This window comes from Sinocyclocheilus grahami, unplaced genomic scaffold (genome assembly GCF_001515645.1).
Source record: "Sinocyclocheilus grahami isolate Dianchi unplaced genomic scaffold, SAMN03320097.WGS_v1.1 scaffold1641.1, whole genome shotgun sequence".
NCBI lineage: Eukaryota > Metazoa > Chordata > Actinopteri > Cypriniformes > Cyprinidae > Sinocyclocheilus > Sinocyclocheilus grahami.
In genome coordinates this window covers 156342-174598 of record NW_015506820.1, presented here as the reverse complement: position 1 = coordinate 174598, position 18257 = coordinate 156342, and the positions used below count along the sequence as shown (strand labels likewise).

General features: G+C 35.5%; 2 protein-coding genes across 2 annotated transcripts; one reads left to right on the top strand and one right to left on the bottom strand.

The window, feature by feature from the left end:
- Positions 1-2795: 2795 nt before the first annotated feature.
- On the top strand, positions 2796-10573 carry LOC107571729 (melanophilin-like). The gene is made up of 13 exons (XM_016258087.1): positions 2796-3012; positions 3439-3578; positions 4651-4692; positions 5547-5611; positions 6539-6631; positions 7186-7339; positions 7683-7894; positions 7988-8086; positions 8758-8994; positions 9138-9284; positions 9403-9474; positions 9658-9697; positions 10236-10573. Exons 1-13 carry the CDS (start codon positions 2810-2812, stop codon positions 10277-10279), a joined length of 1548 nt encoding a protein of 515 aa, XP_016113573.1. The 5' UTR covers positions 2796-2809; the 3' UTR covers positions 10280-10573.
- Positions 10574-13334: 2761 nt separating this feature from the next.
- rpe (ribulose-5-phosphate-3-epimerase) lies at positions 13335-16756 on the bottom strand. Its single transcript, XM_016258088.1, has 6 exons — positions 16579-16756; positions 15401-15480; positions 15009-15148; positions 14423-14557; positions 14261-14347; positions 13335-14170 (listed from the first exon to the last, which is right to left on the bottom strand). The coding sequence occupies exons 1-6, from the start codon at positions 16698-16700 to the stop codon at positions 14048-14050; spliced, it is 687 nt and encodes a 228-aa protein (XP_016113574.1). The 5' UTR covers positions 16701-16756; the 3' UTR covers positions 13335-14047.
- Positions 16757-18257: the final 1501 nt, after the last annotated feature.

Sequence of the window (18257 nt, the reverse complement as noted above, 5' to 3'; positions counted from 1 at the left end):
GCTCTGTTATGCTGACTCAGCTGATGATCCAAAGCAATCTGGGCCCAGTTGTTTGAAAAGAAATCTGATCAGATTTCAGCCATCAGACTGGATCAATACTTGTAAATTAGTTGTTCAAAAAATGTATATCTTTCACTAACTTTCAAATTACGTGCAGACTTTCATTATGTGATGTTCTAACTTTGTAGTAAGACTATAGCATAGGCTACCTTTCATCCAAAAGTACAGAAAAGATTTCAACAGAAAGTAACAACAAAAAAAAAAAAAATTATAATATAATACCCCAAACAGCTGTAAATATCAAACAAAAATAATACATTAAATGTAATTGTCATTTATCATTGTATATTAATTAAAATGTCAAAAGTAGATTTTAACATTTGCATCCCATAGTATGGATTTGATTGTTGCCTGTTTGTTTTGTCTTTTTCTTATACTGTGTTATAATGTCTATTAAATTAAATGTAGCCTATTTATTTATTTATTTGTAATTGTTAAACATGTGTGGCATTTATTGAATAGTTTAGACAACTGTACTGAACATTTAAAAATAAAATAAGTTAAATTAATAGAAAGTCGTTATGGCCCTTTTTGGTCATTATGGGAACTTAATATCTCCTGGTCACTGAAAAACATGCATTATTCCAATGCGCCAAGATTATAACAAGGATTTTAGTTACTTAGCCTACTATGTAGTTGTTTTTCTCTGCTCCTGACTGACTTAGCCCGCCAATTCACAGATTGAGCGAATGTACAGATGATCGATAGATCAGTCAATCGATCGTTCCCGGTAAATCCCATTTCCTAAATCCCAACCCGTCCCGTTTTGGAGTCCTCAGGTAGCGTGCACCTGTGTCATATGACGCAAACAGTGCCACTAATATATTCTTATTTGCATTGACCACTAGAGGGCTATGACCTTAAATTTTTAACAATAAACAAAACCAAAAACCCGTTTCAGAGTGAAACCATTATTTAATAAATGTTATTATTTCGTTCCAATCATTTTTCATAAAACAAACAATTTTTCACAGTCAGCTTTCCACAATGTGAAAAATTTGCTACACAGCTGTGACACAGAGGGGTCATTGTGCTAGAAGGCCATCACTTGGGCCACAAAGCTTGAGAAATTGGCACATTAAGAATGGAGGATTTTGAGAAAAGAAGGAAGACCATTGAACAGAATATGGAGTAATTTCCTCGCTCTGTTATGCTGACTCAGCTGATGATCCAAAGCAATCTGGGCCCAGTTGTTTGAAAAGAAATCTGATCAGATTTCAGCCATCAGACTGGATCAATACTTGTAAATTAGTTGTTCAAAAAATTTATATCTTTCACTAACTTTCAAATTACGTGCAAACTTTCATTATGTGATGTTCTAACTTTGTAGTAAGACTATAGCATAGGCTACCTTTCATCCAAAAGTACAGAAAAGATTTCAACAGAAAGTAACAAAAAAAAAAAAGATTTATAATATAATACCCCAAACAGCTGTAAATATCAAACAAAAATAATACATTAAATGTAATTGTCATTTATCATTGTATATTAATTAAAATGTCAAAAGTAGATTTTAACATTTGCATCCCATAGTATGGATTTGATTGTTGTTTGTTTTGTCTTTTTCTTATACTGTGTTATAATGTCTATTAAATTAAATGTAGCCTATTTATTTATTTATTTGTAATTGTTAAACATGTGTGGCATTTATTGAATAGTTTAGACAACTGTACTGAACATTTAAAAATAAAATAAGTTAAATTAATAGAAAGTCGTTATGGCCCTTTTTGGTCATTATGGGAACTTAATATCTCCTGGTCACTGAAAAACATGCATTATTCCAATGCGCCAAGATTATAACAAGGATTTTAGTTACTTAGCCTACTATGTAGTTGTTTTTCTCTGCTCCTGACTGACTTAGCCCGCCAATTCACAGATTGAGCGAATGTACAGATGATCGATAGATCAGTCAATCGATCGTTCCCGGTAAATCCCATTTCCTAAATCCCAACCCGTCCCGTTTTGGAGTCCTCAGGTAGCGTGCACCTGTGTCATATGACGCAAACAGTGCCACTAATAAATTCTTATTTGCATTGACCACTAGAGGGCTATGACCTTAAACTTTTAACAATAAACAAAACCAAAAACCTGTTTCAGAGTGAAACCATTATTTAATAAATGTTATTATTTCGTTCCAATAATTTTTCATAAAACAAACAATTTTTCACAGTCAGCTTTCCACAATGGATTCACAGATTGAGCGAATGTACAGATGATCAATAGATCAGTCAATCGATCGTTCCCGGTAAATCCCATTTCCTAAATCCCAACCCGTCCCGTTTTGGAGTCCTCAGGTAGCGTGCACCTGTGTCATATGACGCAAACAGTGCCACTAATATATTCTTATTTGCATTGACCACTAGAGGGCTATGACCTTAAATTTTTAACAATAAACAAAACCAAAAACCCGTTTCAGAGTGAAACCATTATTTAATAAATGTTATTATTTCGTTCCAATCATTTTTCATAAAACAAACAATTTTTCACAGTCAGCTTTCCACAATGTGAAAAATTCTCCTGTCCAGCGCTGACGGTGGCACTCTCCACCTCGATAAAGCCAGTCATCCATATCCTAGTGTTTTCAATGTCAAACGATATTTCATGTTTGAAATATATATAAATAAATGTAAATATATTTCATGTTTCATGCCCACAGGTCTTCTTTTACACATTACAAATAAAAATAATCCGCATGCACAACTTTTTTATTATTTATTATTATTCATGCAGGGAACTCAAGACCAAAATAATGAAAGAGGACACCAAAAGAGAGCTGCTGGAATATCAGCCTAAACTCAGCGATTCTCTCTGCATCCGCTGTCTGCAGCCCTTCAAACTCCTTGTCAACAGCAAGCGCCAGTGTCTAGACTGCAAGCTATTTGTCTGCAAATCCTGCAGCCATTTTAACAAGAAGGACCGCGGTTGGGTTTGTGATCCATGCCACATGGCCAGGTGAGCACCTGACAGACAACTGAGTGGGATTTATATCTACATGACACGTGTCAAAGGAACAACATACAGAGAAATTAAATAAAACACAAGCAGAACAAATTTCTGTGTAAGTAATACAGAAAAGGCTACTTGTTGTAAACTGTCAAATTCAATTCAATGGGACAATGTATGTAAGAATGGTTTCTAAACAATTTGGCTCATGTTTCATAAATAAGGCCCAAGTTTGAGACTATTATTCCAATGCTTTGCATTGATGATTCATTTTCACCAGTTCTGCGTGCATTTAACTAAACCACAACCCTAAACAAAGGTCATTTCCTGCAAATAAACAGTTTGGAGGGGGAAAATCCTACTTTTCTCATGAGATCGGTCTGGATTGACTGAATAATAATGTTGTTCTTCTTGTTTTTGTCTTTGTTGCTGTAGAATCCTTAAGATTGGCACTCTAGAATGGTTCCATGAGAATGTACGCTCACGCTTCAAGCGTTTTGGGAGTGCAAAGGTCATGAATTCACTTTTCAAGAGGCTGAACAGTGACCGTGCCAGCTCTCAAACTGACCTCAGAGGTAGACTTCAAAAGCCTGTTTAATTGAGCAAGAGTCATTCATCTCAAGTAGTCCACAGATGTAATGTTTTTAATTTGAGCATAATACACACTATACCCCTTAAAAAATTAGGACTGAGACTCGAATCCTTGCCAACCTACCCTAAAAATTGATCCATTGGCAATTTTGATCATTATATTTGGACATACATTTTAACTCTAAGGAGCAAGAATGTGCAAAAATGTAATAAATACACATTGGTTAAGGTTAAACTAAGTAAAATAAAAATAAAAAAACTGGCAGTTTTGCATTACCAATACATAAAGAATTAGGAAAATTAAAAACTATCCTCTGATTGTAAAAAGCATTCAGTTGGACTAGTTAGCAAACTGCATTCTGTTTGTTCATTTCTATCAGGAATTTTATCCATTTAGAAAGTCAGATAGTTATTAAGAAATGAGATTTGATTCTTACTGTGTCATCAGTTAATATAAAACAATTTTTTGAAGCAATGTCTGACAGATGAATTACAGCAGGAACACTGAAGGCAGAGCTTAGAAGAGAGAGGCCCTCGTAACTTTGAAGGATTTAGTGAGGGAACCAGAGGGAGTGAGGGAGAGAGAGAACTGGCTGGGCCAAATCATCCATGTGATTTACTCCTTTACACAGTCACATGTCTTATTTCTCTCTGTGCCTGGACCTGAGTGTGTCTCTTTTATCCAATTTTCAAGCCCTGTCTGTCCTAAATACAGAGGTCATTGAAGGAAAATTGTTGTTTGGGTCAAATGAGATGAACAACTGCAAAAAGATGTTTTAATAATGTGCATAATATTTATCACAATATGAATAAATGCCAACAAACACCAACATGTTTGTTGGAATTGAAATTCCATTGAAATCTGGTGTGTTTTTTTGTGTGTGTGTTTTTTTTTTTTTGAGGCAGTGTTAGCTTTAGTTGAAGCCACTGTTTAACCACTGTTCAACAGTGGTTGCCTCCTGCAACCAATCACAGCTTATTTTCTGTCTCTGTCTTCTTATGTTTAACTTTTCATCTCTCGCTGTTCCTCCCTAACCCCCCATTTCCATTACATAGAGCCTCGAGATGATGACACGCACAGCATGCCTGAAGTTCACAGTAAGTAAAAAAAAAAAAAAAAAAAGTCCTGTTCCTTTGTGATATAGACATTTTGAACGCTGATGTCATGCAAGAATCTAAAGTAATCAGTGAATGTCTTTCATCTGTCCAAACAATACAGCAGCCATCTGCTCTCACATGTTCTTTGATTTAATAAGGCAAGGAACACGAAGAACAAAATGTCTGTGGAAGAAAAACATCTAACATAGCCATGAAAAGAACTGAACATAGAAGTATTGCCTAAAACATAGCTTTATAGTTATAAAAAGTATAATTTTTCATTAAATGTGGCATTTTCTTTACCAAAAAGAAAAATGTTACATTTTAAAATAGAAATATACAATACAATTAAAATTCATTTATAATGTTTTTAATTTCAAATAATAGCTGTAAACAATACAGCTATGTAACTTCACGATTATACAGTAGCTAACACTGCTTTACTATAACTATACTGCATTTTTGCTGGAAAATTGTGTCATGGGGCAAAACAAATAAGTTATTCATTTATAATTTACGACCCATTTTAAATAATGCTTTCAGGATTTAATTCGTCATTATCAATACTGTAGCTAAATCTCATCTATGTTAGCTATAGCTAGATAATGATAAACAACATATTTAAATAGTACTTCAGATTTGGACCCTGCTTATCTATCTGGCAGCTTCTATATTTGGAGCTATGAGAGAGAAAATTGTCTAATTTTTAATGACAGGTCCAAGAGAACACGTTTAAAACCTCCACTAAATCACAAACACATCATTTTGAATCGACCAGTCAGACTCAGTAATCATTATAGCGTCTCTTGTCTGAGATCAAAGATTCATGTTTGTAACTCTTGTCATCCACACAGCTGGTTCTCTGTATAGCCAGGAAGATGAGCAGTCTGATCGGGTCGACAGACGCCACTTCAGCCTGGTAATGTCCCTTAAAACGTCAGAAACTGGTGTTATTAGGGTAAAGGGGAAACTAGAGGCTGGACCAGTGCATCAGTTTGTTAGCAGTTCTTTCAGTTAAACCGTAGTGTGAGATCGCCCTCTGGTGCTCAAATCTGATTTTAGTTTTAACAAATACAATTTTGTTCCGTTAGGACTGGATTCTCCCTTGTTCTTATGATATGATTTTGATTCCTCACATTGCCACCTGGAGGTGGTTTTGAAAACCACTATTTTTAAGTCTCTTTTAAAAACTCACTTGTTTTCATTGGCCTATTAGGAATTATATTTTTCCTATTGTATTTCCTATTTGTGTTTTTTCTTTCTGGTTGCAGTTTTTGTATTCCTAATTTTATGATGTTGTTTCTTACTGTAAAGCACTTTGGTCAGTCTAGTGGCTGTTTTAAATGTGCTATATAAATAAAGTAAACTTGAAACCACATGAAAACAGACTATAATTTTAGGCAGAATACCAGCTTGAAGGCTATGCTCAATCCTTGTCTAAATCTGTCTGTGACTCAATCCCTGTTTAGTTTTATAGGCCTCAGAGTATACAGGAAAGAGAATAGAGAACAGGACTGGGGAATGAATTGAACCTGCATGAGCACATTTACTACCCACTTTGCTTTAAATTTTAAAACAGGGTTTGGCAAAGTGTTTATTTCCCTCCTGTAAAAAAAAAAAAAAAAAAAAAAAAATTATATATATATATATATATATTTATTTATTTATTTATTTATATTTTACTTTACATTTACTTTTTATTATGAGAAAGTCAGTATTATATTTTATAGGTTAGCTACCTTTATTTAAAGTTATTAGACAGATAGACAGATATTGGATGACACGGTTACTTTTTGATATTTGGGTTCTAGAGAATTAAAAATAAACATTTTCTTTCTCCTTTAAGATGAGAAAAGGCAGACGGCTACTCCCTGTTGATCCTCTTGATTTTAATCTAGGAGTGGAGAACTCTGCTTATTCTCGACCTCCCATACTTCTGGTTCGTATGTTTATGTTCTTACACATCTGATGTGAGAAATCAGCAAATGTTGTAAACATTTCATATGGCAAACACTGAAATACTGAAGCGTGCAAAGAAACATTACCCCAAAAAGTTCCTTCAATGGAGTTACCAGCTGCTTTGAATTTTAAATTGTCAGGACAAATGCATTTGATCGGCAATAAAGAATACACGGTTTGCAATGGTGTGAAAAATTAGGGATTTATCTACGCAGTGTGCTAAACAAATGATGCAAAGTGCTCCCACTGAGCATTTTCTGACTGCTAACAGTGATAAGACTGTGTGTTGAAATCTTGATTGTTTTCTCACTGAAGCAAATAATCACAAAATTTGTCATGCCAGTGCTGTCATATCAGGGTTTGTTTCTTTTTGTTTTCAGTACAGATTGTTACTGAATTGGTATACTAGACAATAATTCGTTTTAATTAAAATATTCTGAAAGTTTTGTTAAAGCACATGATTTCAGGTATAAAGTCCATGCAATATGTGACATTTAATTATGTGTTTATTAATTTATTCCTTCTTTTTTAAAGTATTCAGGTAGCCAAGAGAAAGTAACTCAGAGTAAGGACTCAGTAACTGAAGACGATTGGTCCACAACCTTTAAGCAGATCCTGGAGAATGGTGATGAGATGAAGGACATGTTGCAAATCAGCCAGAGAAGTCTGGACAGACCCTCCCATTTTGGTAAGATGTGCTGTCTGCTTCAATTTCCCTTACAGATTTCTGAGGATTTATATTTTTCCAAGACTCTGTAGAGGTGAATGGGTTTCCCCTTCAGGCCATCCCATGTTTTTTTCCTACTGTCAGCAAGATTTAGGCTACCTTGTGCTGGGAATATAAACCTAACACACTATAAACACAATAATCACTGTTAGAAACACTATAAAATAATTACACTAATCAAACTGAATTCCTGACTTGACTAAATCCATACCAGGCTATTTAGATAGACTCAGAAATTCCTCTTTATTTCATTTCGGCATTTGCATCATAAAATAACAGTCAGTGTTTTGTTTGCACTCTGTAGATGACTGTGCACCACATCTAGAACAGAGGATGACAAAATCTCGTTCCCTCTCCAAGATGAGCATCTCTTCAGCTGGCAGCTCTAACTATCACTTCCACCGTGAGCCTTCTTACAGCCTGGAAGACTCAGAGGATGATGATGAATCTGAGATGCACCTCATATATAGTCCTGCCCCACATAGGGAGCACTCACCAGATGAGGTTCCTCCACAGGTAAAGTCAAAAAGTCATGACAAAACCTGTGGAAATTATGACTTCATGAAAAAGTTCATGCAACAAATACATTTTGTATCTCTCTGACACTAGATTATTGAGCTCAACAAGCGTATGTCAGCAATCGAGACTCTTCTGAGCCGTTTGGAGCAGAAACTCATCTTGCCGGTAATTGGGGGATCAGCAGAACAAGTAAGTTTGAAGTAAATCTGGACAACCAGCATTTTATTATTTTAGGTTTATAAATGAAATGCTTTAAATATGCGACTGTACAAAGGTTTGGGGTCTGTATTTTGTTGTTGAAAGAAATGTCTTATGCTCACCAAGATTGCATTTATTTGATCCAAAAATACAGTAAAAACTGTACAGTTGTGAAATATTATTCAGTGCCACATGATCCTTCAGAAATCATTATAATACACCAATCTGGTGCTCAAGAAATATTTTTTATTATCAATGTTGAAAAAAGCTGTGCTGCCTCATTTCTTGCAGGATTCATTAAATATGCAAAATTGTAGGATTCAATAGAAAAGTCAAAAGAACAGCATTTCTTTGAGAATGTTTATATAAGAATTTAAAAGTCTTTACTGTTTGATCAATTTAATGCATCTTTGCTGAATTAAAGTATTAATTTCTTCAAAAACAAAAACAACAACAACAAAAACCATCTTAGTGACCACAAACTTTTGAATGGTATATGAATGGTAATTTCACCCTGAAAAGGAGAAACATGTCATCAACATTTCTGGATAAGTCCATAAAACGTAAATTAGCATCTCTGAAACACTTCTATCAATAGGACATATCGCATGAAGACCCTCCTTACTTTAAATCCTCATGTAGTTCTTCTACTCTCCCTTTAGGTGGAGCAGAAAGAGGAGGATCTGTCTCCAGCTGATTTAGAGGAGCTTGAGCTCAGGAAAAAGCTTGAAGAACTTACTGAAAAAATAAGTGACAAAGGCTCATCTGATGAGGAGGATGCGATGAGACCTTCAGAGGACTCTCCAAAGAAAGGGGCAGTTTATCATGCTCCAGCTATGAGAGGAGCTTCAGCTGGACCTGGGAATGTCAGACACGAATGGTCTCTTGAGGTTGAGTGGGTAAGAGTATGGAAACAGTCAGAATCTAGCACTAAAGAACTGTTAAACATAAAGTGTGAATATTTATTCATATTTCTTACAAATAGTTTAACAGTCGTTTGCTTTGAACACACTCTTCTGATCTTTCTAATTGTATACTTCAGAAAGGAAAGCCAAGCGTACCTAAATCCTTTAAAAAGCAGAAGAGGGTAAGGTCCTTTGAGTTTAGCAACACAACCAGCTGTGAGCTGTCGCAACTGGAGGGTAAAGTTGCAATGGCAGTGGCCAGCGTCCAGAGCACTCAAAGTGGGGTATGCCACTCAGTCTAAACATTCAAATTTACTCCACATTCCTTCTTCCAAAAGAGTCGCAAATCTCCATATCTTGCCTTAACTGTTTGTTAACCATTGCTCTTTTCTTCATGTAAAGGTTACAGACATTCAGAAAAGAATCGCTGCTTTGAGTGCTGCAGGGATGACAGTGGAGACGTCCCGCAGACGGGTATGTAGCAACCCAGCTGCTCAGAGTCACATATTCCTGTTTGGTTTTCCAAAAAACCTGGCTGTACTGAAACTCTATTTTTGACACATTTTGAGCTAAATTCTGTTGCGTTTAAAACAGTATTTTGTGGCAAGTTCAGAAAGAGGCTAAATACAGTTTTCTGTTCTTCCCTTTTTCATTCAGACTCCTCAGCCATCAAGGACGTTGCATGAATTTCCAATTAGTAAGTGCAAAGCTGTATACTGTATATTCAGTAACATGTGATCTGTCATTTACATTTAACTCAATCATCTTTGTGTTGTATAAAAGCAATGAGCTAAGTTTGTTTTCCTGTTTTGCCACACAATTTTGTATAAATGTCTTTGCAATTATATAACAAAATATCAAACCAAAAACATTTATTTTAAGCAAAACATTTCACAAACGGAAGTTTTTCTGGTATCAGATTATAAAATAATAGACATTGTTCAGAACTAAAACAAATAAAGACTGTTCCCAGATACACATCCCAAAATTTGTAAACCACAATTAGACATTTAAACCTAGTTTTATTTCACAGTTCACAGTGATTTTAATGCATTAATCTGATAGCAATCAGATCCCTTGCTCAGCTTCTGGAACAAATCGACTACCCACATCCTTTGGTCATGAAAGGGCCTTGAATTGAATTGGATTGAATTGAATTGCTTAACAGGTTGCCTTTTCAGAAAGTCACCAAAAGCTGTTTACTACTTATAATGTTCTTTTTGCTTTCTCTGAAGGAGGCAGCAATGAAGCAAGATCTCTACGAAAGCTGGTCATGTGAAGCAACTTCAGCAAGCTAGCACACTTTCACTTATTTTTAGTAGGCCATGATGGTATACAAACTCACAGAACATTGACAGATTCACATAAGCATATTTCATGTTAATAAATTCAGCTGCAAGGGTTTGTGGGACTCCTAGTTTAATAATATATGATTGATATTTGCTTTAATCTTTCATTAGATGAGTGTCAGATTTTTCTGAAAAATGAGAGTCTCGCCTTGTAGCATTGCTGTTTCTTAGAATAGAACATTTCTATCATGCACACAATAGAAATTGTTTGTCTACATTACACTTAACTGTTGTTTTGATAAAAGCTCATTATTTATATGAAAATATAGTCAATATTTAATATCTTAATTCAGATTCCTATGTAGTTTCTTTGATATATTTGATGAAATATTGTATCTGATATATTTTTCATATATTAAGTTTTTTTCTGCTAAATAAATATCTTAAACTACACAATTTTCTTTTCAGCACCTTGTCTTCAATGTCAGTGATGTATCAATGAATCAGTCAGCATTGATACATTGTCAAAGCTCAATATGCTGGGTTATACCGTTCTCCATATCCAAATGATCACATAATTTGCATATTTAGTGTAAGGATGTTTTTGAGTACATGCAAGCTGTGCAGTCTTCTCCCTCCCCCAGAGGGGGTATAAATTGGTGGATCAGTCTATCAGTGGATCCAGACGAGAATATCCTCAACCTCTGAGAACGACTCAAGATGCTCCAAAGTTTTCTTATACTCACAGCTAGGACAAGACTGTAAGACTACAAATCCTCTGAAAAACTGCTACCTTGAAGACACATTTATGCTTCCTCTGCACTCAAGGATCATTTTAACTGACAGCTGAGGATCACAGAATAAGATACCAAGAGGTGAACAGCTTGCAACATCCTGTAAGTTTAAATATATTGTAATTTACAAAATATGGTGTAAGACTTTTACTCAAATATTTATTTCCAATTAAGAATCTTGTGAAATTAGCAGCCTCAAATTAACATTAAATTGCCACCAAAAAATAAAAATAAAAAACAGTAAAATAATTTTTATGATTTGTATAAATGTGAACATAGAAACAAAAGTGTCAAGTGGAAAGCTTTTATTTTTTTAATGAATATGCTTCCGTTTGCCATTCATTCTTTCTTACAGGTGACATTTCTCTTTGTTAGGTGACAGACACAAAGCCATGGCTGTAAATCTGTGTGCTTTGCTCTGTATCCTTATGCTGTTAGCATGTTTTACGCAGCCAAAACCTCATGATGATCTACCATTACGCTCAATGGAGATAAGAGGTACAATTTTACTGAAAAACAAAATGTATGATACAAAATATCAGATGCATAATACTTCATATTTATAATACCATTATTTTTCTGTAGATCCAAACATTGATGCAGTGTGGTATAAAGGCAGAGGAATACGACCTGTTGGGAGATTTGGCCGAAGAATGGCACAAAAAGGGGAAGGATCATATTTTGGAAGGCACAGGTTCTGCTATCCTGAGGTCCTGGCTGTGGACTGACAATTTACATAAATTGATCTGCATCTGTTCTGTGAGAACTTATTTCAATACCTCTTTAACTCCAGTATATTTCATTTCAAAATTGCACACATTAATAAATGGGTTAAACCACTTTTCTTCTATATTGAGACATACATCTGAGTGAAACAAACTAGTGAGAAAAAAAAAATGTAGTTGATTAGATGGAAGCAGATCTGAATGAAAAAAAACATGGCTATCAATGAATCAGTCAGCATTGATACATTGTCAAAGCTCAATTGCAACATATGCTGGGTTATACCGTTCTCCATATCCAAATGATCACATAATTTGCATATTTAGTGTAAGGATGTTTTTGAGTACATGCAAGCTGTGCAGTCTTCACCCTCCCCCAGAGGGGGTATAAATTGGTGGATCAGTCTATCAGTGGATCCAGACGAGAATATCCTCAACCTCTGAGAACGACTCAAGATGCTCCAAAGTTTTCTTATACTCACAGCTAGGACAAGACTGTAAGACTACAAATCCTCTGAAAAACTGCTACCTTGAAGACACATTTATGCTTCCTCTGCACTCAAGGATCATTTTAACTGACAGCTGAGGATCACAGAATAAGATACCAAGAGGTGAACAGCTTGCAACATCCTGTAAGTTTAAATATATTGTAATTTACAAAATATGGTGTAAGACTTTTACTCAAATATTTATTTCCAATTAAGAATCTTGTGAAATTAGCAGCCTCAAATTAACATTAAATTGCCACCAAAAAATAAAAATAAAAAACAGTAAAATAATTTTTATGATTTGTATAAATGTGAACATAGAAACAAAAGTGTCAAGTGGAAAGCTTTTATTTTTTTAATGAATATGCTTCCGTTTGCCATTCATTCTTTCTTACAGGTGACATTTCTCTTTGTTAGGTGACAGACACAAAGCCATGGCTGTAAATCTGTGTGCTTTGCTCTGTATCCTTATGCTGTTAGCATGTTTTACGCAGCCAAAACCTCATGATGATCTACCATTACGCTCAATGGAGATAAGAGGTACAATTTTACTGAAAAACAAAATGTATGATACAAAATATCAGATGCATAATACTTCATATTTATAATACCATTATTTTTCTGTAGATCCAAACATTGATGCAGTGTGGTATAAAGGCAGAGGAATACGACCTGTTGGGAGATTTGGCCGAAGAATGGCACAAAAAGGGGAAGGATCATATTTTGGAAGGCACAGGTTCTGCTATCCTGAGGTCCTGGCTGTGGACTGACAATTTACATAAATTGATCTGCATCTGTTCTGTGAGAACTTATTTCAATACCTCTTTAACTCCAGTATATTTCATTTCAAAATTGCACACATTAATAAATGGGTTAAACCACTTTTCTTCTATATTGAGACATACATCTGAGTGAAACAAACTAGTGAGAAAAAAAAAATGTAGTTGATTAGATGGAAGCAGATCTGAATGAAAAAAAACATGGCTTAGATGAATCGTTCAAAATGAGATTGCATGCATTTAGAAAAGAGATTTCATTTCATACTTTAAAATGTGTCATTGTATCTGTTTAGATGATAAACTGTTAACAGATGTAGATTTACTTGGTGACTTCAGCGTCTGAAACATCTTGTTGTGTTAATGCTACGCTCAGTAGGATTTCATTAGAGAGGGAAAAAAAACAGACAAATACCACAGGTCTCTTCATTTATACTTTTATAATTTCAGTGTTTTAGAAACACAGGCTGGTGGAATGTTGGAGAAAAAAAAAATCATAATCTGCAGCAAATGAGAAGTACAGTATGTAGAGCTTATGCAGCTTAGTTCCAATGTCATTCTTTAACCAACAAACCTGATAACACTGAAATGTTGGAATTGGTTATCAGCAGCAGCTTTCTCAATTTGTTGTCACTGTAACTGGTACTATGACAAACAATAAATGTGATTAATCAAACCAAATGAGGTTAATTAAGAGGGGAATGGTCAGATGTAGATAGAATCTGCTTGAAGTTCTCAAAAGGCCATATGCATTTGAAAACTCCAGATGAATCCAAAAAGAGTCTTGGCAAAGGCAGTTCTTGTGGTCTGGAGATGTGCAAACGCACCTTCAGCGCATCCAGCAATGGGTCATGCCCGTTCATAAGCACCACTGAGCATTCCATAACAAATGTATACATTAGAACAGACTCTTAGAATCTGTAGAACTGACTTTCAGTGGTGGCCGAAAACAGACTTGAGGTAAGAACTCAAAAATGCTCAGCGGTCCAAAGAACGTTTCTGGATCGCTTCAATAACAACGTTTTTGAGGAGGGCGATTACAGAACGAGGGTCATCACTGCTCACCACAGCACTGCCCGATACGATCATGTTGGCTCCAGCCTAGAAATGTCAGAGAAATTAATAAAGATGAGTAAAACACTTCTTCAAATAATCTCTAATGAATATGTATGCAGTAAAGGACAGCTATACCTCGGCACATCTGTGGATGCTGTCTGGACCGACTCCTCCATCCACTTCAATGTCCAGAGAAGGGAACTGACTCCTGAGCCAGCTCACCTGTGGACACACCTGCATCTTTAGTGTGTTGTCTGAGGAATCTAAATGAGACTAATAGATTGTACACTTGCGTACCTTTGGCATCATATCTTCCATAAACTTCTGACCACCAAAGCCAGGCTCTACAGTCATGACAAGAGCCATATCAATCTGTCCAGCCCATGGTGCCAATCCCTCAACAGTTGTTCCAGGTTTAATGGCAAGACCAACCTGCATGAAAAACATGCAAAACTGTTGCTACAATTTATACTATAAGCATTTCAAGGTAGTTCACAAATATAAGATTTTTATCAAAATAAGAGTTGCTAATAAGAGTTTGCTGACACCTCCTTTAAACCAGTAAAATTCCTTCTGTTCTGCTCAAATTAAATTATCACAAGTCTTAGCCTCAGTTTAATTTATGCAACTTATAACATGCGTTACGAAAAAAAATCCTTTGTTAGTCAGCAGAGGGCGCCATAAGGTCATAGCAGTCAAAGCCGCAAAACATCTGCCAATAATATAAACAAAAATATGCTCAAAAAATTAATTAAATGAATAAAATTATTTAATTAATTTTTTATATGATATGCTTTCTCTATATTTTACGTGCTTTACAGTGCAAATTGGTAAGCGTGTTAATCATTATATATATTTACAAAATTGGCTGTTTTGCACAGACCTTCATGCCGCTCTCCCTGATTTCCTTGATGAGGTTGCCAGGGTTGGTCGTGGCTTCTAGATGGAAAGTGTACTGACTGGCTCCTGCTGCTGCCATGGGCTTCACCCATTGCTCAGGCCTGGATACCATCATATGCATGTCTGTAATAAGGCAAAGGGTAAGCAAAGCCTTCAAACCTACACAGAGCAAACACTGCAATGTTTCACTTATCTGGTTTATCCTAGACGCAATGTTTATTTAGGAATACAGAAAGAGAGTGAAAAGATGAAAGAACCCACTGTGTCTACTTTAGTGGATTACTAACAAAACTGTCTCAAAGAAGAGGGCCAGATTATTTGCACCTCAAATGAAACAAACTAGAGTAGATGCAATTTTACAATGACTAAACTCACCAAAAAATGGATCAGGTCCGATACTGTGTCGTAAACATTCCACCATAGGATGCCCAAATGTGATGTTCGGAACAAAATGCCTTAAGTAAATTTAAAGATGAAGGAAAGAGATTGAAGAAAGAAGAGTTAGATGTCTTCTGACACGCAACTCATCAACTTTTATCACCTCCTGTATATGTGGCACTTTAAATTAATATGGTACAAAACAGGGCCTGAACTCAAAATTAAATAGACACCATGCAGAATGGATAAGAGAGTTGCAAAATGTATAGCCTAAATTAGTAGTCACAGAAGGGGCAAAGTAGTTTGGGACCAAAACTATATACTCTGTTCAGAAGTTTGGGGTCAGTAAGATTTTAGTTTTTTTGTGAAAATGTAGTACTTTTGTTCAGCAAGGATGCATTAAATTGATTAAAAGTCACAGTAAAAACATTTATAATTTTACAAAAGATTTTTATTTTAAATAAATGCTGTTCTTTTGAACTTTTTATTCATCAAATAATCACCCCTGGCACCCCCTAAAAAATCCTGACAAAAATATTAAGCAGCACAACTGTTTTCAACATTGATCATAATAATAAAAAGAGCACCAAATCAGCATATTAGAATGAATTCTAAAGAAACATGTGACACTGAAGTCTGGAGTAATGACTGCTGAAAATGCAGCTTTGCATCACATGGATAACTTACACAACATTTTAAATTGTAATAATATTTCACACACATAAGTTACTGTGTTCAGAATTTTTTTTATGCGGCCTTGGTGAGCTTAAGAGACTTCTTTCAAAAACTTTTTTTTTTTTAAACTGAAAAACTTTTACATTGTAGCATATATACATTTCATACAATAATTTGGGTGAACAGTCTGAATGCTTGCTTGACTGATCCAGTCAACACTTAACTTGGTGTAAAAATTTAAAAAGGGAAGTAAGATAATTGTCTCACAGCAGTGCCAAGCTGTGAATGACTTCTTGTAACATTCCTCAAAATTGTGACACAGCATGGGTGAATTCATGTTGTATCATTCCTGTGCCAAAATGTGGGATAACTAAATGTTCTTGGTAAAAGACTTGAGTAATAATGGTATTGGTTCTCTGGGCCATATGATCGCTATGAATGCCTGCAGGTCAACAATGGGTGAGAAAATTAGATGAAGAATTCCAAACTTTATTCCTCACCCATCCATAACGTCAAGGTGCAAATAATCAGCACCGCACTCCATCATTCGCTCACATTCCCTCCCGAGCTGCGACAGATCGCTGCTCAAAATAGACGGTCCTATTTTCGCCGAGTACGCCATGCTGCCTCTGCCACTGCTGCACACTTCCGCGTTCACACACGCCTTTCAAAACAAAAGTCATGCGTCCTGTCATTATCGCCAAGAGGTGGCGCGATTGGAAAATAAGAAAACCTTCTGATATCTGCACCTAAAAGACCCAAATCATTTGACCCTGATGATGTATCTTATTATCGATCTTATACTGACCTTACTGTTCTGGAAGCTTAGGTTACCGATTTCATTAAGTGTGTGTTTGAGTAAGCCTACACCTGGCAGATAAAGATCTCATTTCATGTCTGAAATGTTTCATAATTCTGTAACCAAAAAGGATTTAAATAATGTAAAAACAAAATGTTGTTGTCAATTAGTTTGTTAGCTTGTTGAAGCATCACAATACACATCATTTCCCTCTCAAAGATAGTGAAACCAAAGGTGTGGTTTATAATTCACCACAGGTGTTCTGCAAGTAGTTGGACATTTCACATAAACATACATATCATTGTTCATTTGTAATTGAAAAAGAATATTTGGATGTTTTGGTGATGTGAATGAAATACCTACAGGGAAGTGAACAAAAGCTCAGGTTTCCTTGATCTGCAGGGTGTGCAGATGCTTTCATTTCATGTTAAATCATTTAAGCAGAGCTTTAACAAATATTTACCATTTAAGATGAATCCGGCATTATAAGCTTCCCATTACATGTTAAGGTTTGATTTATGTTGATATTAATTAGGCTTTCGGCTTTCACTGATGTATAGTGGCTCTGATTAGCTTGACTGTTTACTAAAGGACATCCTGAAAGCCTCTCTTTTCCGATCCTTTGAGTCTGGCTGATAACTCGGCCTGTGACGGATATGTTCTTTTCCCATCTCCTCCTCCACCGTCCTTCCATCTCCACAGAGGTAAACAGCTTCAATTGTCCATAGAATTGTTTGTCTTCCTGAACTGTTTTTTGTTCTCGGTTTGGGAGAGAGTAGAGAGAGAAGCTGACATTGTTAAATAAACCAGTGGTGTTCAGGAAGCATTTCACCTATTTTCACATTTATGAGCTCAAACAGACCTTACACATTCAAAAGAAATCCTCTGCATAAACCACTGATCTATAATAAACTGGATTGCTCATGATGTCATGAAAGCGAAGCCATCATTATATGTAGATCAGTGGCATAAACCCATTTGAGCTTAAAAAATGAGAACATGTGAAACATGTGAGAAACAAAAGCATCTGTACAAAAAAAAAAAACACAAAGCACAAAGGTGGGCTTTCAGGAAATATTATATACAACACTCCATTTCCATTTATTTATTTATTTATTGCCAGATAGTATCAATATGAAACATTTATCACCCCATATAAGCACAATTATACAGTTTGTGGAAAACTTTTATATGTACAAGTTCCATATGATGGAAAACTATGCACCAATTGTGTGAAAATATATAGAACAATAAACGGAATAAGCATCTGTCTAAAGTTTGACCCAAAGCCAGATATCCCAACCTGGTCCATGATGAACATTAATTTGCCGTGATATACCACAAGAGAAGGGGAAAATAGGGAAAATGTTTCCTTTTGTT